General features: G+C 47.4%; 1 protein-coding gene across 1 annotated transcript; it reads right to left on the bottom strand.

Annotated features, from left to right (window-relative positions):
- Positions 1-4,128: 4,128 nt before the first annotated feature.
- Positions 4,129-18,739, bottom strand: DIPK2B (divergent protein kinase domain 2B). The gene is made up of 5 exons (XM_079764912.1): positions 18,385-18,739; positions 14,045-14,309; positions 8,695-8,868; positions 6,837-7,125; positions 4,129-5,389 (listed from the first exon to the last, which is right to left on the bottom strand). Exons 1-5 carry the CDS (start codon positions 18,597-18,599, stop codon positions 5,049-5,051), a joined length of 1,284 nt encoding a protein of 427 aa, XP_079621038.1. The 5' UTR covers positions 18,600-18,739; the 3' UTR covers positions 4,129-5,048.
- Between the last annotated feature and the right edge of the window lie 4,586 nt (positions 18,740-23,325).

Raw genomic sequence — 23,325 nt, 5'->3', positions numbered from 1 at the left:
CTTTTGTATCAAATTGTGACTGGCGGTGAAAAGTGGATTTATTTTGAGAATCCCAAACACACAGAATCATGGGTTGATCCAGGTCAACCATCAACATTGACTGCAAGGCCAAATCGCTTCGGATAGAAGACAATGCTCTGCGTTTGGTGGGATCAGGAAGGTGTGGTGTATTATGAGCTTCTAAAACCAGGTGAAACCGTTAATACTGATGGCTACCGACAACAAATAATCAATTTGAACCACGCTTTGATTATGAAACGACCACAATGTGCCAGAAGACACGGCAAAGTAATTTTGCTTCGTGATGACGCACCATCACACACTTCAAAACCAGTTAAAGACATGTTAAAAGATCTTGCCTGGGAAGTATTAAACCACCCCCTATATTCACCAGACCTTGCTCCTTCAGATTACCACGTGTTCCGATCGATGGCACACGCATTTTCTGAGCAGCACTTCAACACGTACGAAGAAGTGGAAAATTGGGTCTCTGAATGGTCTGCCTCAAAACAAGTAAAGTTCTATTGGGACGGTATCCACAAATTACCTGAAAGATGGGGGAAATGTGTAGCTAGCGATGGACATTACTTTGAATAAAGCACATTTGAGGTTTCTCTTGGAAATTATCATGTTTTCTTGGATTACAAAATCCACATTATTAACTGGTACACCTGGCAATACAATCAACAATAATAATAACAATACAAGAATAAACTGTGTGTCACGGACTCGCAACTGTAAACCTACTTTGCCCCACCTTGTATATGGTGCCTTCGTGCATTGGGCTGCTGTAACACAATACCATGGACTGGGGCCCCACCATGTCTATGGTCAGCATGGTGCCTCAGTCCATTGGAGCTGCTATAACAGAATACCATAGACTGGATGGCTTATAAGCAACACACATTTCTTTCTCACAGTTCTGGAGGCTGAAAGTCCAAGGTCAAGGCACTGGCAGATTCAGAGCCTTATGAGGACCTACTTCCTGTACCTTCTCATTGTGTCCGCACAGGGAGCTTTCTCAGGTTTCTTTTATTTATTTTTTAAATATGTCTTTTTATTGATTTTATGGAAAGGAAAGGAGAGGGAGAGAGAGAGAGAGAGAGAAACATGGATGAGAGAGACTCATGGTTCAGCTGCCTCCCGCACACTCCCTACTGGGGATTGAGCCCGCAACCCGGGCATGTGCCCTGATCAGGAATTGAACCGGGGACCTCCTGGTTCATGGGTCGATGCTCAACTACCTCCCAAAGGCTCCACCTCCTAATACCTTCACCTTAAGGGTTAGGATTTAAATATATGACTCTTGGGGAGACATAAACATTCAGTCTGTAGGCGATGGTGTGTGAAAAACAGCAAGTAAGAGCGTCTGAGGAACACAGACATTGTCCTCAGAAAGAACACTTTCCTAGCACCTGCTCTGTGGCCAGCCCTGTGCCGGTTGCTATGGGAACTCAGAGGCACCCCCTCCGCCACTGCCATCCTCAGGGATCCCCCAGCTCGTTGGGAAGTTGGGACACAGATGTCTCTGGAGTACCCCTTGGGATTAGCCTCAAATGGGGCACGGACCTGTGGCTCAGTGGGGATTCAGAAAGGGCTCATGGGAGCTTGATCTGCCAGGAAGAGCTCCTGGTCAGGGTAGGACCTCAGATGGAGTCTTAAATGATGCACAGGAAGAATGGAAGCAGCCCTAGCTGGTGTGGGTCAGTGGATAGAGCGTCGGCCTGCCGACCAAAGGGTCCCCGGGATCGATTCCAGTCAAGGGCAAGTACCGTGGTTGCAGGCTCCTCCCCGGCCCAGGCCCTGGTCGGGGCACGTGCAGGAGGCAACCAATCCATGTGTTTCTCTTACATCAGTGTCTCTCTGTCTTTCCCTCTCCCTTCCACTCTCTCTAAAAATCAATGGAAAAATATCCTCAGGTGAGGATTAAAAAAGACACTGATGTAAGAGAAACACATCCTCACCGTCGTGGCTGCCCCTGGGACAGACCCTGGAGCAATAGAAAAGCGAGCCCCACAGGCAACTTAGTGGGCCATAAAATGGAACTTTTCTTGGCCCTGTTTTTTAAAAATATATTTGTATTGATTTCAGAGAGGAAGGGAGAGGGAGAGAGAGAGAAACATCCATGATAAGAGGGAATCATGGATCGGCTGCCTCCTGCACGCCCCACACTGGGATGGAGCCCGCAACCCGGGCATGTGCCCTTGACCGGAATGGAACCTGGGACCCTTCAGTTCACAGGCCGATGCTCTATCCACTGAGCCAAACCGGCTAGGGCAGCCTAGTTTTAAATGTGCGTGAAGGGACCAGAATTGGAGAGGCCAGGGCGAGAGTCAGAGAAGAGCATGGACTGGTAGCCAGGGTTCTGGAACTATCCCCACAAGTCACTCACTCTTCCTCCCTGGGCCTCGGTTGCACTGTCTGCACTATGACGCCTGTGAAGCCAGGCATTCTAACCTAAAGGTGGTGATTTAGAAAAGAGGCTGAGAGGGCCCTAGGGGTGGAGAGCTGTCAGGGAGGCTGGGCAAAGGTCCAAAGAGCTCCCCACTAATGTTTGAGGAGACGTGGCAAGAATATACATGGGGACCCACATACCATGTAGATAAATATTTAAAAGGTATAAAGCAAACTAACAAATCCTATCTAATAAAGAGGGAATATGCTAATTGACCATCATGCTGTCACAAAGATGGCTGCACCCACAGCTGAGGCCAAGTTCCCTTAAGGAGCCTTAAAGAGCAATCAGCAGGGACCTGAGGCTGTGCCCTCCCCCACCCCCATGGGTCTTGACAGGGGACCTCAAGGTGCACTTCCCGTCCTGGTGCTGGGCTAGGGGACCTCAGGTCGCACCCCCCACCCAGCGGGGCTTGACATGGGTCTCAGGCCGTGTCTCCCACCTGGCAGGGCTTGATGGAGGACCTCAAGGCACGCCCCCACCCCGGTCTGGGCTGGGGGACCTCAGGCCACGCCCCCCATCCTGGCGCTGGGCCAGGGGACCTGAGGCTACGTCCCCTGCCCCGCAGGGCTTGACAAGGGTGGGACTGGCCAGGTCTGAATCTAGCCCAATGGGGCAGGGGCAGCCGGGTCTGGGTCTCACACGATTTTGAGGTGCATGTGGGTGGGTGGGGACTTGACTCTGGGTTCCGTGGTGTGCCCCAGATGCTGACAGGAGGAAGGTTTTCATATATATTTTACTAATTTTCTTTCATCTCTGACACTTCTATTATAGAGAAAGGGCAAATAGCAATATTAAATTATTTCCTCTAATTAATCCCCTTTTAATGTGCACGAATTTCATGCACCGGGTCACTAGTATTTGATAAAATAATCTTTTGTGGGCTGACCTTGAAAAAACATTTTTTTAGGTCAAGTTTGAATGAAAATTATCAGACTTCTTTGAGTCCTTCATTGGAGGCCACAGTGTGGAGAGAGCTGGCCTGGGTCCAGCTGTGGCTACAGCGAGAATATTCTACTCACAGACCTCTTGTTCTAGAGGGTGGAACTGGCTAGGTGCCCTGCTTTGAGCTTTAAAATGCATCTTTGCGCTTGGGCCGAGGCCACACCTCCCGTGGGCTGTTCCCTGCTGCAGGGTTATAAGGGCCGCCCATTATTGGAGACTTGGGACTCATGTGATGGCTAGCTTTGGCTCCAGGACACCCTGAAAGCTTTGCTAAAGCATCCTTCCACGTGTAAAAGACGGTCAGGATACTCCCGCCCAACCTTCGGGCTCAGACTTGCAACCCAGCCTGCGAGCTGTCCTCCTTTCCTCCCACACAGGCATCTTTCTTAATAGGACCCTTGACTGTTCCATCGTGTCTTGGCACTTGCTTCTCAGAGGATGTGCATGAACACATTGGTCTCCAGCCCATGCCCCACTTCTTACCTCTGGATCCTTCCCACACTATGAGGTGCTTCACTCGCACCTGTATGGGGCCCCAGGCACCCAGGTGTGGTCTTATCCAAGTGTGCCCTGGGCCTGCAGTCTTGTTTTTTAAAAAAATTCTTTATTGTTCAAAGTGTTACATATGTTTCCTTTTTCTCCCATTGATCTCCCCCGCCTGCTCCCCGCCACCCCCCAGCACATGCCCTCACCCCCGCGGTGTCTGTGTCCATTGGTTATGCTCATATGCATGCATACAAGTCCTTTGGTTGATCTTTTACTCCCCCCACCCCCTGCCACCCTCCCCTGCCTTCCCTCTGAAGTTTGTCGGTCTGTTCGATGCTTCTGTGTCTCTGGATCTATTTTTGTTCATCAGTTTATGCTGTTCATTATATTCCGCCTGTAGTCTTCTTACCCTGAGGTGGTGTGTGTGTGTGTTTGGGGGGACGGGGGGTGACAGAAGGGCTAGCTCAGGGCCATGGGGAGCAGGAACGGGCCCCTTTTGTCTGAGTGTAACCTAACATGCTACTGGCCAGGGGCCTCTCTCTCCACACCAGCCTCTGGACCTCACTGTCTGTGTCATTCTCCCGCCTGTGTGCTTCTGAACACGCTTTATAGCCACCTGGCCCGAGGGAGGGAGCGCAGAGGAACAGGTTCAGAGGGTGAAGGAGTGGCCACACCTGGATCTTTTTCTTTTTTCTTAATCCTCACCCGAGGATATTTTTCCATTGCTTTTTAGGGAGAGTGGGAGAGAGAGGGAGCGACAGAGAGAAACATCGATGTGAGAGAAACACATTGACTGGTTGCCTCCTGCACGTGCCCTGACCAGGCCCGGGCTGGGGAGGAGCCTGCAACCAAGGTACATGCCTTTGACCGGAATCGAACCCGGGACCCTTCGGTCCACAGGCCGACGCTCTATCCAACGAGCCAAACTGGCGCGGGCCACCCCTGGATCTTCTGATGCCCAGCCCTGGTTCTTTTGTGATGTTGCAGCCAACGAGGTCAATGTCAGTGCTGCAGATTGTTGGAATGTTCCTCAGCGCCTGGGAAATGAATGTGCATTTCTCTTCATGCCTGAAACAGCTTTTCCTTTCCAACTTGCACCAATCCAACCGGGGAATGGAGAGCGGAGGATGTGGTCCCTGGAGGCCAGCCAGGCTCCAGCCCCTCAGAACTTGTCATTATACCTGCAGTCTGGGTAGCGGTAGGCAAATCTGGGGTCACATGTCCTCAGGGGTCTCAAGATGCTCTTCAGCTGGCTAGCGGCCTCCAGGACTTCGGGGTCTGGGCGGGCGCCCTCCCCACACTTAGCCAGGAGGACGTCTATCTGCTCCTGCACGGCAGAGGGGAACTTCCCCTGGAGAAGCTGAGGCAGGACCTGCCGACACACCAGCACCACGCTCTGCTTCTCGGGGACCGAGTCACAGGGGGGCAGCCCGGCCTGGCAGCCGGCCCCCAGGCAGCTGAAGATGTCTGGATTCTCTGCTGCCCTGGCGGCTGCTGGGCTGCCTGGAAGAGAAGCAGAAATGTCACACCTCCTACAACCTGGTCTCCTTGGGGGAGGTGCCGCTAATTAGGATTGCTGGGCGGAGTGGTTGAGTGGCCCAGCGTCTCCTGTCACCAGGAGGTTTGGGGCTCAGGGACACAAAGGCCCCGCCGGGAACAACATAGGAGGAGCTCTCTTTGCTACCATCGGTCAAGGCCAGGGCATGGACACACACTTATCCCTGCCAGCAGTTGGGCTTACAACTCTAGGGCTCACCCCCACCTTGCGATTCGCCCATTCTTCCTGTCGAATTAGGGAACTCGGGAAACACAAAGTCGGGAGAAAGAACAGGTAAACCAGAACACGTATTCAGTGGGGCTGACCTCAGTGGTTTACGGATCCCGAATATTCTGGAATCGGCCTCATTTCTTCTCATAAAAGCAAACCAGGAAATGAGTTAGTGTGGCTTAATTGGCCTGCCTTTGTAGGCCTTCTCATAAAAAGTCCTCTGTCGCCTGGCCCATGTGGCTCCGTGGTTGAGCACCAACCTAGGAACCAGGAGGCCACGGTTCGATTCCCGGTCAGGGTTGTGGGCTCGATCCCCGGTGTGGGGCGTGCAGGAGGCAGCTGATCCATGATTCCTTCTCATCATGGATGTTTCTCTCTCTCTCTCTCTCTCTCTCTCTCTCTCTCTCTCTCTCTCTCTCTCTCTCCCTCTCTCTCCCTCTCCCTTCCTCTCTGAAATCAATACAAATGTATTAAGAAATTAAAAGAAAAAGTCCTCTGTCCTACCAATGGGCTCACAAACGCTTGGTTACCATTAGAGACTGGGATGCTCCAAGGCCTGCAGGACCCTGACGAGCCTGGGCACACGGTGGAAAACATGAGTCACTCATAGACCTCATGTGGTGCCATGTTTTTTAATTGGAAACTTGATAAAAAGCAAAGGCGCCAAAATGGATTGCAACATGTACAAGCGGATCAACCAGATAATTACCGTATTTTCCGGCATATAAGACGACTTTTTAACCCAGGAAAATCTTCTATACGCCCAGTCGTCTTATACGCCGGAAAATACGGTACGTTTCAGATAATGGCTGAAAGCATTAGATTGAGAAAGGTACTGAGAGGGGGATGTATCCAGGGGTGGTATATGTGAGGAAGGGCAGGGCAGGTCCCCGACCACACACACTGAATTGGACCACAGCATTGCCCCTGGGGCCATGCCATGATGCAAAGCGCCCCCTCCCCGCCCCCTTGGACAAGGTCAAGGCCAGTTCCCCTTTGGAGCTGGACTTGGAGCAGGGATTCTAAAGGGGGAGAGGGACATCTGACATGAACTTGGGGTGCTCTCACTGTGACATACGGAGACTGGAAAGGCCCAGTGGCACCACCCCCGGGCACCCCTCCAAGCTCCTGTCACTCTGGCTTCCCCTCTGACAGCTGCTCAGCCGGGCCCCTGCTGAGTACCTTCCTGCCTGTCGATGACGCCCAGGGCACTGGCATCCCGGATGAACAGATGCCCGTTGTTAAAGATGCCAAACATGGAGGCATCCACGTGGGTGAAGTAGAGGAAGTAGTTTAGATCGTTGCTCCGCAGGGACTCCAGGATCCTGAGGAGCTGATGGGCCAGGTCGGCTGCCTGGTCTGGGGGCGCAGCGTAGAATTCCTGCAGCGGACTGGTGCTGGTGCTGACCAGGAATCGGCCGCAGGAGCCCAGGTACTTGGGCAGCGGCCATCCCTCAGCTCCAGGGAAGATCTGCCAAGGCAGGAGGAGGAGGGAGCATTAGAGGGTTGGAGAGAGAACATTCACAGACACAGCATGTCCTCTCTCTCTCTCTCTCTCTCTCTCTCTCTCTCTCTCTCCAGTGCCTCTTAGAAAAACGCAACACCCCCATCCCATCCCTACCCCCTTTTTTTTCTTGTTTCAGATGAATAGATTTGGAAGAAGAAGCTCTATTGCCATGTGGTAGATTGCATCTTAACAGTGTCCCCAAGTAAGATACGAGAATGCTGAGACACTTGCCAGGATTTTAGATGGGTTTCGGATTCAGGGGAATATATTTATTTTAAGAGTTATACAGTTGAAAAAATATGACTACTATTTGAGATATCACAAATAGCACTGCTTAAGAAGAGGCTGTGGGGGGAGGGAAGAGGGTCAACTTAGGATGATTTAAAGAAAAATATTTTTAAAAAATAACAATGCAGCACTCGGCCAGCATGGCTCCACGGTTGAGCGTCGACCTATGAACCAGGAGGTCACAGTTCAATTCCTGGTCAGGGCATATGCCTGGGTTTCGGGCTCAGTCCCCAGTGTGGGGCATGCAGGAGGTAGCCAATCCATGGTTCTCTCTCATCATGGATGTTTCTCTCTCCCTCTCTCTTTCTCTCTGAAATCAATAAAAATATATCCTATATGATAAAAGGCTAATATGCAAATTGACTGAATGGCAGAACGACCAGTCGCTATGACGCATACTGACCACCAGGGGGCAGATGCTCAATGCAGGAGCCGCCCCCTGGTGGTCAGTGCGCTCCCACAGGGGGAGCACCACTCAGCCAGAAGCTGGGCTCAGGCTGGTGAGTGCAGGGGCGGTGGCAGCCCGCACACCCCCCCCCCCCCGGAGTGCACAAATTTCGTGCACTGGGCCTCTAGTTTAAAAAATAAAAATACTAGTGCAGGCACCAGAGTCTGTGATAGACCAAAAATCCTGAAGGCTCTCCTGGGTGACACAGGTTTGGGGAACCCCTGCTCTAGAACCTTATTGATGTCATCAGTCCCCTATTAGCAGACGTTTAGATTACTTCCTTTTTCTTGGTCCTTTTTAACTGTAGCTGCAGGGCACTTTGGGGTCATTTTTTGTCTATTTCCCCACCTCATGGGCTTGCCCAGATCTTACTGATTTCTGTCTTGGCCAGTGTGGCTCAGTGGTTGAGCATGACCTATGAACCAGGAGGTCATGGTTCAATGCCTGGTCAGGGCACAGGCCGGGGTTGTGGGCTTGATCCCCGGTGTGGGGCGTGCAGAAGGCAGCCGATCATGATTCTCTCTCATCATGGATGTTTCTCTCTCTCTCCCTTCCTCTCTGAAATCAATACAAATATATTTTTAAAAATCTTCCTGATTTTGGAGGCACTGTCAGCGCTGCCTCCTTCACAGAGCCTTCGGGGCAACCTCGGGCAGTGAGAGCGGCTGATGGGTCCCCACCCATCCAGCTCCCACGGACACTAACATGGCTTGGTTGCCCCAAGGCAGACAGTAAAGGGGGAGCGAGCGCAACCCGGGGTGGCCCCTCCTCAGAGTCCCTGGGGGGTGCCTGCGTACCTGTAGGAGGATGGGGTGCGCGTTGACGGCCAGTGTGTAGAGCAGGCGCAGCTTGTCACGGTCCGTGAAGTGGTCCATGAAGATGCTGCCCGCGTCGGCCACCTCGGCGTAGCGCCGGACCACGCGGTCCAGGAGGCGCTGTGATGGGCAGCGCAGGAGAGGGCTGGGCAGGCCCTGCGGGGCGGGGCAGGGGGGGGTGATCAGGTCAGGGCATGGGCAGGCCCTGCTGGTAGGGGACACCCTGGGGTTGGGGCGGGGCAAGTGGGCCCCGGGAGGAGACAGACTCAGGAAGGGGGACCGTGACCTTGTTCAACACATGCTTCTGCCCCCAGATGAGGAGCAGAATAGACTGGCAGAGGCCGGGGGGTGGGGTGCTTGCTGATCTACCACAACCTGGCACTTAGCAGGGGCCTTCTGTACAGGGTGGGACTGAGAGTGATGGGCATAATCTATAAACACACTCGGAAGAATTAATGATACAACTAATAGCTATATTGATTATGTTCTAAAAACTGTTTATTAGATCACAAAACCGCTCAAATTTAAAATGAAAAAAAAATGCTGAGGTCATAAAGTCTCAGTGGTTTTAACCCTAAACAATTCCCATGAGTCAAAGTTTAGTTGTTTTCAACTCTCTATGATTCCAATGATTAGAAGTGGGCTGTGTGTGTGGTAGGGGAAGGAGGAGGCTGGCATCCAGGCCATAATCTTTCTGTGGTTGGCACCGAAAACGCCCATCCATGGGCAGCAAAGGAATCACCATGACTACTTCTCAAGGGGCGCAAAATCTCCTGATCTCGTGGTCACAGTGCATCTGTGAAGGGGCTGTACTTTCCAGAAGACTGTTCAGCCAGAGGGTGTGTGTTGATGTCCTGGGCATACTGCCCTGTGTGAGAGGGGCAAGGCATTTTATTTTATTTTCATTTTTTTATTAAGGTATTATATGTGTACATATCTTACCATTACCCCCCCCCCCCCCCACACACACACACACAAGGCATTTTACTTGTTTAAATTTCCTTTTCCATTCATAGTCATTTCATCTTTAACTTCCACGTTAGATGAGTATGAAATGCTACAGCCATATGTCAGCTGTTTTTCTTTCCCCCCATCAATATAGCCATGCTATTTTTATTTAAAAATATTTTTTATTGATTACAGAAAGGAAGGGAGAGAGAAACATCCATGATGAGAGAGAATCATGGATTAGCTGCCTCCTGCACACCCCGCACTGGGGATCGAGTCCACAACCCCGAGCATGTGCCTTACTGGGAATGGAGCCGTGACCTCCTGGTTCACAGGTCGGTGCTCAAGCATGGAGCCACGCTGGCTGGGCTATAGCCATTATTTTTAAAGAGCAAATGCAATGTTTAGTCTTTGACCTGGTAGCCTGTGAGAGATGAAAATATTTATAGTCTGAAAACTAAGTGAGGCTCCAGTATAAAATGTCCATTGTCATTTGAACACTTTACCATAACCTGCCTTGTATCTGAACCAGTTGAATATGGCCTCTCTCTCCCATTAGGGAGTCACTTCCCAGGGAGCAGGGGCCTTGCCTTGTCTTGACACTTATATACCTTCCTGGGGCCTGTAAACGCCCCTTAAGTATTTTTTAATTAAGTTTAAACAAAAGTAAATTTTATTTGTTTCCTATTTACCTCTAAACCCATATTCTGATTAAATTGTTAATGTGCATTTTGGTTAATATGCTTATTTCCCTTATTCTATTTAAACAAATAATTGAGATCAAGGAAGAAAAATTATCAGTCATTCTTGTTTAAACAAAGCTTCCTGAACACTCTATACCACCATCTAGTGGGAGCAAGGCCTTCACGTCAACCAAGTCCCTTCCCACTTGAGGAAGAAGCAGGGTTTGTGTTTGGAACAATGTGGGAAGCAGCTGGTCGTTGAGGGATGGGAAGGGGACACAATGGAGGGTCTGTGTTTTCCCCTGATTAGCTGAGTGCTGCTGAGGGTAGTTGGAGGGTAGCTGCTTCTGCGCCTGGCTTAATAGCAGAGGAAGCCTTCTTTGCGGTGGTTTTTTGAACAAGCACATCATGATAACCTGGGCGGGGTTCTTGGCCGAGTTTCTGTTTGTGGACTAGGAATTTAGGCCTTGAAACACTCCCATCTGAACAATGCAGCTTTTAGAGGATAAAAGTCACGGTTTTATTAGCATAAGTGCCACACACACACACACACACACACATTGTGTTGCTTCACCCTCTTGCTAATTCCTGATCCTGGTTCCTTGGCTGCAGCGCACGGCCTGCAGCTCGGGAGAGTGCACGTGGCCCTGTGGGAGGGGAACCACGGGCTCCCTGGCTCAGTCTCTGATGGTGGCAACTGGGGCTTTTTATCCAAGTTGATTTTATTCATAAGGAGAACTGACAGTCAAAGTTCTGAGGTTCCTGCATCCGTCAGATCCATCCTGCCTTCAGTGTTCTTTTTCTTTTTTAAAAATAGATTTCTATTGATTTCAGAGAGGAAGGGAGAGGGAGAGAGATAGAAACATCCATGATGAGAGAGAATCATGGATCGGCTGCCTCCTGCACGCCCCCTGCTGGGGATCAAGCCCACAACCCAGGCATGTGCCCTTGACCAGAATTGAACCCGGGACCCTTGAGTCTGCAGGCCAATGCTCTATCCACTGAGCCAAACCAGCCAGGGCTTCAATTTTCTTTTGTTTCTCCTCTCCTTCTCTCCCTATGTACTTCTATGAGCAAACCCTGTGAGTTTCTTTTCTCAAACACACACCGACACACATGCAGGTATGCTCACTTGAGGGCTCTAGCCTAGATACCTGTTGGAAAGTGGCTTTTGAGGAGATCAGGGAAAACCCACTTATGTCATATTCTGAGAGAGTCCCTGAGGCTGGCCCCACGGATAGGCACTGGGTCATTTGGTAGGAGTTGAAAGATGAAGCAAGTCTCCCTACTGTTCATTCTACAGTCTCTCTCCAGTTGGCTCCTGCAATCCCCATATAAATAGAGCAATTTCATGATTTTCGAACCAGAAATTAGGATTCATGTTTAGCCAAATCTTAAATGAATGGTAACTTAGAAATTGCTTTAGTCACATATTCCATCCGAGATCATGGCAGAGGCTGCTTGTATGGATCATTATTAGAAGGATTCGGGGGTCGAATCTGGATTTGGTGGGAGGAAAACTGCAAGGATGTATTAGGAAGGTCTGAGATAGTAATGGGACAGGCTGGTGGGAGCTTTGTAAGACTGGCTTTACAGGCAAAGTGTTCCTTGGAGGGCTAACGGTGCAATGCTGTTAGCTGTTAACATCCTGACATGAATGAGATGATTAGATTTAGCAGCCCAACACCTCTCAAGGCTCTAAGCCAGTGGTTCTCAACCTTTCTAATGCCGCGACCCTTTAATACAGTTCCTCATGGTGTGGTGACCCCCAACCATAAAATTATTTCCGTTGCTACTTCATAACTGTAATTTTGCTACTGTTATGAATCATAACGTAAATATCTGTGTTTTCCGATGGTCTTAGGCAACCCTGCTAACAGTTATCAACCTGTGGGTTGAGATTCATAACAGTAGCAAAATTACAGCTATGAAGTAGCAACGAAAATAATTTTATGGTTGGGGTCACCACAACATGAGGAACTGTATTAAAGGGTCGCGGCATTAGAAAGGTTGAGAACCACTGCTCTAAGAGAATGGGATTAGAGGATTGGTGAAATTTTTAAAATGGCTTATTCTTTCTTTTTAAAAATTGAGGTACAATTCACATATAAAATTCACCACTATAACTATTTTATTGTATTTTTTATTTTTAAAAATATATTTCTTTATTGATTTCAGAGAGGAAGGGAGAGGGAGAGAGAAACATCAATGATGAGAGAGAATCATTGATCAGCTGCCTTCTTCACGCCCCCTACTGGGGATCGAGCCTGCAACCTGGGCATGTGCCCTGACCAGGAATCAAACCATGACCTCCTAGTTCAGTGGTCGGCAAACTCATTAGTCAACAGAGCGGCAAACCGCGGCTCGCGAGCCACAGTTTGCCGACCATTGTCCTAGTTCATAGGTCGATATTCAACCACTGAGCCACGCCGGCTAGGCCACTTTATTTTAAAGTGTACAATTCAGTGGCTTTTAGTACATTCACAGGGCTGTGCAAATATAATCACTCTAACTCCAGAATTTTTTCATCATCCCCCAAAAAACCCTGCACCCATTAGGCAGTCACTCCTAATTCTTTCTTCCCCTCAGCCCCTGGGGACCACTAACCTGATTGTTGTCTCTATGGATTTGCCTATTTTGGACATTTGTTAAAAATGGAATTATACAATATGTGTGCCTTTGTGTCTGGCTTCTTTTATTGGCATGATTTTTCCAGGGTTCATCCATGTTGTAGCATGCATCAGTACTTCATTCCTTTCTATGACGGGATAATATTCCATTGTACGGATAAAACACATTTTGTGTATCCATTCATTAGTTGATGGACATTTGGGCTGTTTTCACCTTTTGGCTACTGGGAACAGTGCTGATATACATATTCATGCACAAGTGTTTGCTTAAGCACCTGTTTTCAATTCTCTTGGGTGGATAAGTGAGTTTGCCCTCCCCCCGTCCTTGTTGATGATGGATCTACTCAAAACAGTCTGCTAGGTGAGTTTTATTAAGAAGGAAAGAGCAGGAGTTTGGATGCTACCCGCATGGGAGGAAAAGGGTGTAGAGCTTGTTGGTCATGCTGTGGAACCCTACGGCCAAGGGTCTCTGGAAAGGAGGACAGGAGATGGTGCCAAAATGGGACGGCAATGACCTTGATCTTGGTGGATGGAGCAGGAATGGGCTTTGTCCACAATTTATAAAACAGCTGTTGATATTTTTCTGTCTTTTATAAGGAAGGGAAAGAATCTCTGCCAGGGATGAAAAGATGGGCTAGGAGAGGGTCAAAAAGTGAAGTGAAAATGGTTATAGCTTTGACTGTGTTTTAACAAGGTGATGTTAATGGATGCATTTTTGGCAGAAATAAGGAAATCTTGTTTAGCTGCTGTTAACACACAAGATGATAAAACTCGTAAACTTTTGGCACAACCAACTGAAGAATGAGACCCCCATATTATAAAACGCTGTGCCGTGCATTTCCATGCTGATAGACTTTTTGCAAAGTGTCTTCATATCTATAAGCTCATTAGGATGAACGGATAAACCTTGTTTAGATTTATTTCTTGTCACAAGCCCCTGTTTCATGGCATTGTTTGGTCCCACTTTAGACAGAACACAACTCCTTTTCCCCAGACAGAGATGTGGGATGGGAATACACACCTCCTCCATCTCGCCCCCCCAGTCTCCAGCCACAGGACCAACGTGCTTACCTGCACCAGGTCCGGCGTGAGGCGCTTGGCCTGCAGCCATTTCTGGAACCTTCCTGTTTTCCTTAGGACACGCTCGATGCTGCAGGTCTTTGGGGCTGCCGCAGAGGCGCAGATTCTCCTGTCTGAGATTTCATGCTGCTGTGTGCTGACCAGCCTCGATATCTCCACGGGGCGCCAGGTTTTGGAATCATCTGAGTAATTTGCAGGGTAAGAAGGCAAGTAGCCCAGAGGCAGTTCGATGTGGGTGGCCAGCCAGCTGTCAAACCTGGAAGAAGAGCCCTAGTCACAACACCGCCAGAGCCAGAGGCCAGCAGAGCCCTCGGGGGACAGCGAGACAGGGGACCACAGCTGGTCTGATCCAGTCCTCAATTTTAGACGGGGGTGCTCCAAACTCTATGAGAGGACTGCTTTCGATTCCTCGAACTTAGGTGTAACTATTTTCTCTCTTTTCCGCATACAGCACGGCTAGAGAGTGGGTCCAATTCCTGAGTAGAGGCGGCTGGGGATTGAGAAATAAAGAGACAAGACACAGAGATAGAAAGAAAAGCTGGGGCCGGGTGGACCGCTGCCCTCTTCTGATGGAGAGACAGTGACCCAGAGCCCATGCAGCGTGTTTATTTTATACCCCCAAATACTAGGAAGTTTCACCAAAAGGTCAAGACAAAGGAGATTATTTGCATTCTTGAGTAGGCCCTGAGCATTCCTGGTGCTAGGCTGGATTTAGATACCAAAACCCACTTCCCCACACCGTGGGCTGAAATGAAGGCCAAGCTGACAACACCCTTGCCCTTTTGGCAAGGCGTGTTCTCAGGGCGTGCCTTTGCCAACGCCACTGGGTTCAGCTGACAATAATTAAAGAATGCCCATGTGCCTTCCCAGGGGGCCCTCTACACTTAGGGAAGTGTATAGATGGCAGAATAGTCGAGGGAGGTGCATGCCAGACACAAACTTTATCCTCTTTGTGCAACCAGCACAGAAGGACTAGCCATGGGTCTCTGAACTTCTACTCCATGTAAAGACGGCAGCTTTACACAGGCTTGTACCTTTGATTCTTCTAACACCTCCTCCCCACTCTACAGATACGGAGACTGATGCTTATAGAGCTTAAGGACCTTGCCCAAGGTCAGACAACATGTTGCCAAACAGGAGTACAAACCCAGGGCCCTCTGTCAACAAATCCCACAATCTTTCCCTTTCCCCACACAGGTTGCAGAAAAAGCCTACCCTCTGACCAATAGCCAGGTCTTGGAACCACAGTTCTTTCTTTAAAATACATTTTTATTGATTTCAGAGAGGAAGGGAGAGGGAGAGAGAGAGAAACGTCAGTGATGAGAGAGAATCATGGATCGACTGCCTCCTGCACGCCCCACACTGGGGATCGAGCCCACAACCTGGGCATGTGCTCTTGACCCAGGAATCCAACCATGACCTCCTGGTTCCTAGGTTGATGCTCAACCACTGAGCAACACTGGCCGGGCGTAATATCCTGAACTTGAATAGCACACAAACCTATTTGGGGAAATGCTTCCTGAATCTGGCCAATACCTGCCTGGTGAGGAAAAAAAACTATTTATTACCACTTGGTGAAGAGTCCTTAATTTCCTTGCCTCCTATCTTTTTTAAAAAAATATTTGTATTGATGTCTGAGAGGAAGGGAGAGATAGAAACATCAATAATGAGAGAGAATCATTGATCGGCTGCCTCCTGCACGCCCCCTACTGGGGATGGAGCCCACAACCCAGGCATGTGCCCTTGACCAGAATGAAACCCGGGACCCTTCAATCTGCAGGCCAATGCTCTAACCCAGTGATGGGCAACCTTTTGAGCTTGGTGTGTCAAACTTCGCCAAAAAACTGAGCATAACTTGGGTAGTGTGTCACTTTGAGGAAAAAACTAACTCCAAGACTCTAGTCGCAAATGTTTCATCCTCAGGAGCAGCAAATGTTTCATCCTCGGCATGCGGCCGCGTGTCATCAGAAATGGCTACGCGTGTCAGTGCTGACACGCGTGTCATAGGTTCGCCATCACTGCTCTAACCACACCAGCCAGGGCCCTTGCCTCCCATCATAAAATTGGTCCATATTTTCACTGCCTCCATTCTCCAAGGAATCAGTCCCACTATCTGTGTGCTTGCTCCTCTCCATCCTATTTCTCAGGTGGGAAATCTTGACCACTTTCGACAGCTCCATCTTGACTTCCTCTCCCATTGATATCGTTGGTCAACAAAATGGCTCTCTAGCTGAACCTACACATCCTTCTGGCCCTGCTTGGTTACCAGGGACCTTCCTCCTGCCCTAAAAGAACTCGTCTGCCAGCCCCTGCCAGCACCACTGGTCTCCCCCGCACACTTCTTTTCGTCAAGTTTTTTCTAAGCACAGGTGTCATCTTGTCCCTACCCAACTTAGCTCCCTCACCATTGCCTGCAATAGAGCTTCCCCAATTGCGTTTGTGTCTGGAGGGTGGGGGAGATGAGGGCGTTCAACTTTCAAAATGACTTAAAAAAAAGCCCTAATAGGGAAAGTCCACATAAACTTCGGGCAATAACTACCATCTTGCAAAAGAAGTTCAACACTTCTGGCCTGGCTGGTGTGGCTCAGTGGTTTAGCATCCACCTATGAACCAGGAGGCCACGGTTCAGTTCCCAGTCAGGGAACATGCCTGGGTTGTGGGCTCCATCCCTAGTAGAGGGTGTGCAGGAGGCAGCCGATCAATGATTCTCATTGATGTTTCTATCCTTCTCTCCCTCTCTGAAATCAATAAAAATATATATTTAAAGTCCAACACTTCTGATTATTTTCTATTTGGTTTTTTTTTGGTTTAGTAACTTAGTTGAATAATCAAATATACCTTTGGTTAATACTGACTGGAAATAAAATTATTATAAATTAATACCTTCTGTTTAGTCACCAAATCTTATACACCTGAGGCAGGTCCTTAGGGTCGGGCAGAGAAGAGACCTATACAAAGGGCCTTTGGTATTGAAAAGGCTGGGGAACCACTGGGCTACAGGTTAAGGTCCCAATTCCTGGCACAGCATTCAAGGCTCCCTGCACCATCTGACTCTTCCAAACCTCCTCCCTCTCTCACGCTTCCACATACACCCATGCTCCAGTCACTAAGCACTTTTCACTTCTTCCCACACCTCTGGGTCTTAATGCTTAAGTTAGTCCTTCTACCTGAAGCCCTTCCCTTCCCACTAAATTTCAGCTCAGAATGCTTTTCCCTGGAGAAGCCATTCCCTAGACCCCATTTGGAATTCATACCCCCTTCTTCTAGTTCCCAGAGGTCCTTTCCACTCCGCTTTTGGCCTGCATCAGGCCAGGCCTTATCATTGTTATTTATAACACAGCTCCCTCCTCCCAAACCCCTGGAGGCCAGTGACCAGAGTGATAGCCATGTTGCTACAACACCTGCCGGGTCTTGGCCTTGGCCGTGATAAAGGCTCATTGACTGCGTGTTGACAGGCTTGGCTTCCAGAGTGTGATCCCTTCTTTGGTGAGAGCCATGTGCATTGCAATTTACTAAACTTGGCTTTTCCTCTGATCAAGGCAACATCTCACAACAGAAAATGGTTCAGAAACTTGGGAGCAAACTACCCTGGCTTGAATCCCAGATCTGCCACTTACTAGGTGATGACCTTGAACAAGTCCCTTAATCTTGATATGTCTCAGTTTGCTATCTGAATAATGAGTGAAAAACACTAACTCCCAGGATGAAGTGAGTATATAAAAATAGCTTTAAAATGTCTGTTATGCCCTAGCCGGTTTGGTTCAGTGGCTAGGGCATTAGCCCTCAGACTGAAGCGTCCCGGGTTTGATTCCGGTCAAGGGCACGTACCTCGGTTGCAGGTTCCCGGCCCTGGTCGGGGTGTGTGCAGGAGGCAACTAATCGATGTGTCTCTCTCACATCGATGTTTCTCTCTGTCTCTCCCCCTCCCTTCCAATTTCTCTAAAAATCAATGGAAAAATATCCTCGGGTGAAGATTAACACACACACATAAAAAGACTGTCACATAGTAGGTTTCCTATAAATTTTATTTTCCCCCCTCTTTGAGAAATGAACTTGGTCAATGCCATAGTCCCAGATTACTCCCTTCATAGAAAACTTTAAGCTCTCACTTCAAAAGGACACTTTGAATTTAGCAATTAGGGCTGGAACTTGGCTTCACACCTTACCCCCCTCTCCACCCCAACCTCAACCCATCACTACTCTGATTAAATGGCTTTGCTTCAGCTCCCACCCATAAATTACATCCTGGCTCATTTTCAACAAACTCCTGGACATCTTTAATCACAGGAACAGCATTTTGCCCCTCAGAATGATCTGATTGAGATTCTGACCTTATTTCTTCTTTAAAAAACTTCTTGCAAATAGATGTTCCAATGCAGGCATTGCATTTATCAAGGCCGAGGACAGATCTTCCCAAATTGTAGCTCGTTCTAGGAGAAGGAGGAGCCGGCGAGGAGACAGCAGAGCTCAGGGCTGAGACCCAGAGCAGCTGAGCCGGCCAGCCCAGGCGGAGGGCAGCAGCCCCAGGCCCCAGCCGGGGCTCCATCGGGGCCCAGGCCTCCAGCTGCAGCCTCCAGCTGTCCACTCGGGGCTGTGCAGAGGCAGGTCTTGGCAAAAGCAAGGGGGCTGACTTCAGAGTGTTGACCCCAACCCAGCCTCCCGGATTTCTGGTTGAGGATGCTAAGGAGCTTGGAGCTAACGAGGTTTGGGAGGAGGTGAGGAAGTCCATGGAGGATGCTGATAACACGGTTTCCAGAGTTACTCTTCCTCTGCCTGTGGTGGCTGTCGTAGGCTGGGAGGGGCTGACTGGCAGATTTGGGGAAGGACAATGGTCAGGGCTTCCCTATGCAGTCCTTTTGACAAACACAGGATATCCTGGCTGGGCAGGAGAGGTCCATGCAGGATGTACATCCGACCTGGATTCCACCTGGGAGTTTCAAAGGATCCTGAGGGCCTCCACCCTCCACTGTATTAATTCTGGGTCTATGTGTCCCTGTGGATCACACACACCCTCGCCAGTTCCCCCGACTCTGCAGTGAGTAATTTGGCCTGCCCCTTAATCAGACATTCCTCTTCCACACTGACCATATTTTGGATGTGAAATAACCAGAAGTCAGCTTGCTGGCCATTAAGTGGCACATTTAAGACTGGTTTGAATAGCAAAGGCTTTGCTGCTTAGGGAATAGAAAATCTCAAGTCCATGCTTGCAGATCTGAGAAGAAGAGAGGGGAAATAATTTGGTGGCTTCTGGTTTGATGCAGGGGAGCACCCAAAAGACTCCTCTGCCTCAACTCAGCTGTGTTCAATCTCTTCTCCTCCTCCCCATGCCTGAAAGTCCCTCTTCCCTTTACCACCCTGCCTCCCTTTTCAGTGGCTGGTCTGATGTGGGATTTAACTGCCCCACTTCCTCCTGATACTAAGATAAGGTCCACAGCATGGAGGAGACGGGGAGGGCTAATTTAGGAATAGAGAGAGCTTATGAGGACCAAATAAGGGAGGGCAGGTTTAGGCTGGGAGAAGGAAAAAGGGAGGTAAGAGGAGGCCAGGGATGGCCTCCGGAGAATTGGGGAGTTTTGCTAAGATTCGTGGGAAGAGCAGGGTAATGACTCTTCTCTGATGGTTAAGCAGATGCTTATTGGCCAACTGTATATCCTCCTCAGTCCAAGGTCTGGTGGCATTTGTCTTTATTGTTGAATTGTGAGAATTCTTTGTACAATCCAGATACTAGTCCTTTGTTGGCTATGTATGTGGTTTGCAAATATTTTCTCCCAGGTGGTAACTTGTCTTTCATGTTTTTAACAGGGTCTTTCTCAGAGTAAAAGTTTTATTTTGATGAAGTCCAATTTGTCCATTTTTCCTTTTATAGATTACTAGAGGCCCAGTGCATGAATTCATGCACAGGTGGGATCCAGCTGGCCCTCCCCGCCCAATTGTGGGCCAGACTAGCCGGGGGGAGGGGCAACGGGAAGTTGGCTGGCTGGCCCTGCCCCTGCTCGGGGTGGGTGGTGTTTATTGGGGGCCGGGGTGGCCAGGGGAGGGGCTATGGGCTGTTGGCCAGCTTGCCCTGACCCTGATTGGGATGGGAGGGGCCGATCATGGGCTGGGCCTGCTGGGAGGAGGGGCTGTGGGAGATTGTGGGGGGTCATTCGGGGCCCTGATAGGGCTAGTTGGCCGCCCGCTGCAGTGTGCGTGATAGCGACTGGTCATTCTGGTCGTTCTGGTCATTCTGTTGTTCTGGTCGCTTGGCTTTTATATATATAGATGCTTTAGTATCAAGTGTAAGAACTCTTTGCCTAACTCTAAGTCCCAAAGACTCTCTCCTATGGTTTCTTATGTTGTAAACATTTTATAGTTTTATATTTTACTTTTAAGTCTATGTGCTATTAATTTTGGATTAATTAATTTTGAATTAATTTTTTATAAGATGTCGCTAGGTCAAGGTTCATATTTTTGCCGATGGAAGTCCAATTGCTCCAGCACCATTGTTGAAAAGACTACCTTCCATTGAATTGATTTTGCACTTTTGTCAAAAACCAGCTGTCTGTATTTGTCTGTGGCTATGCTTGGGTTCTCTATGCTGTTCCACTGATTTATGTGCCTGTTCCTCTGTCAATAACACACAGGCTTAATTATTATGGCCGTAGAATAAGGTAGAGTGATTTCTGCCACATCCTCCTTTTTCAAAATTAATTTAGTGATTCTAGTTTATTTGCCTCTCCATAAAAAATTTTAGAATACCCTTGTCTCTATCTATAAAAAATCTCGCTGGAATTTTGATAGGAATGGAGTTAAATTTGTATATCAATTTGGATAAATTTATTCCTAAGTATGTTATGTTTTATAAAAATGTATTTTATTGATTTTTTTACAGAGAGGAAGGGAGAGGGAAAAGGAGAGGGATAGACAGTTAGAAACATCGATGAGAGAGAAACATCCATCAGCTGCCTCCTGTACACTCCCTACTAGGGATGCGCCCACAACCAAGGTACATGCCCTTGACCGGAATCGAACCTGGGACCCTTGAGTTTGCAGGCCAATGCTCTATCCACTGAGCCAAACCGGTTAGGGAGGTATATTATGTTTTTGATGCTACTGTGAATGGGATTCTTTTTTCCCAGATATTTTAGTGTTAATGTACAGAAATGCAACTGATTATCCTGCAACTCTACCAAATTTGTTGGTTGGTTATAACAGTTTTTTTTTTGTAGAATCATTAAGATTTCCTATATATATGATCATATCTGCAAACAAAGGCATTTTTACTTCTTCCTTTCTGATTAGAATGTCTTATATTTATTTTTTCTTGTCTGATTGCTCTGGTTAGTACTTTCAGTACTATGTTGAATAGGACTGTGAGAGTGGGCATCCTTGTCTTGGTCCTGATCTTAGAGAGAAAGCTTTTAGACTTGCACAGTTGAGCATGATGTTAGCTGTAAGGTTGTCATATGTGGTCTTTATTGTATTGAGGTACACGTCTTCTATCCCAATTTGTTGACACTTTTTTTTTATCATGAAAGATTACTGTACTTTATCAAATGCTTTTGCTGCATCTGTCAAGATGATAATACAGTTTTTTAAAAAAACTTTCACGTTTATTAATTTTCCTATGTTGAATCATCCTTGCATGCCAAGGATAAATATCACTTGATGATGGTGCCGTTGAATTCTATTTGCTAATATTCGTACCTAAATTTATCATGAGTATTGGCCTTTTCTTGTAGTTCCTTTACTGACTTTGGTATCAGAGTAATGATAGCTTCATAAAATAAGTTTGGGTGTGTTCCCTCCCTTTCAATTCTTGAGAATATTTTGAGAAGGAATGGCATTTGTTCTTTAAATGTTTAGTAGAATTCACCAGAGAAACATCTGGCTCTGCGCTTTTCTTTGTTGGCAGGTTTTGACTACTGATTCAATCTCCTTATTCACTATTGGCCTGTTCAGATTTTTCATTTCTTCATGATTCAGACTTGGAGGGTTGTATGTGTCTACGAGTGTTATTCATTTTGTTGGCATATAATTGCTCAAGGTAGTCTCTTATGATCCTTTGCATTTGTGTGGTATCAGTTTAACGTCTCATTTCTGATTTTATTTATTTGGCTCTTTTTTTCTTAGTCTAGCTAAAGATTTGATAATTTTATTTAAATTTTCAAAAGTCAACTATGATTTTTGTTGACCTTTTTATGGTTTCTACTGCATTTATTTCTGCTCTAATTTTATTTCCTCTCTTCTGTTTACTTTGAGCTTAGTTTGTTCTTCATTTTCTAGTTTCATTGTTGAAAGTGAGGTATTTAATCCTCTGGTATTACTGTATTATTGCCTATTTCTCCCTTCAGATCTATTAATATTTGCTTAATATATTTAGGTGCTATGATACTGGATGCATATACATTTACAATTATAATATCTTCTTGATGTGTGGACCTCTTACATTGTCTAATGACCTTTGTCTTTTGTCGACATTTTTGGCTTAAAGTCTGTTTTGTCTAATATAAATAAGTACAACTACCCCTGTTCTCCTTTGGTTTCCACTTGCATGGACTTTCTTTTTCCATCCCTTCACTTTGAGCTTATTTGTGTCTGTAAAGCTGAAGGGAGTCCCTAGTAGGCAGCATGTAATTGTTATTTTTTCCATCCAGCCACTCTGTCTTTTGATTGAAGAATTCAGTCAGTTTACATTTGGAGTAATTATCGATAGGGGAGGTCTGTCTTATTGTTTTCTGGTTCCCTTGTCCCTTTCTTGCTTTTCTTGCTGTGTTCTTTTGTGAATTGATGATTTTGCATAGTGGTATGCTTTCATTCCCTTTGATCTTTAGTCATCTGCTGTAGGTTTCTGCTCTGTGGTAACCAAGAGGCCTATATCAAACATCCTCTCGATATGACAGTCTATTTTGTGGTGATAACACTAAACTTCAATTGCACCAAAAACAACTCATTTACTTCTCCCTTTAATGTTGTTCATGTCACAATTTACCAGTTTTATGTATGTATTCATTAAAAATTATGATAGCTATAGTTATTTTTAATACTCTTGTCTTTTAACCTTTATACTAAAGTTAAGTGGATAACACATCACCATTTTATAGTATTAGAGTATTCTGTATTTGACTGCATACTTGCCTTTATCAGTATGTTGTACATTTTCATAGCTGAGAAATCCACTAAGAGCCTTATGGGAGTTTCTTTTTAAGTTGCAAGTTTATTTTCTCTTGCTGGTTTTAAGATTTCTTTTCTTTGATTTTTGACAATTTATTATAATGTGTGTTGGAGAGGAC

Source organism: Cnephaeus nilssonii (genome assembly GCF_951640355.1).
Source record: "Cnephaeus nilssonii genome assembly, chromosome: X".
NCBI classification, from domain to species: domain Eukaryota; kingdom Metazoa; phylum Chordata; class Mammalia; order Chiroptera; family Vespertilionidae; genus Cnephaeus; species Cnephaeus nilssonii.
Note: the sequence above shows the minus strand (reverse complement) of the source record. Positions and strands in the feature narration are given on the sequence as shown.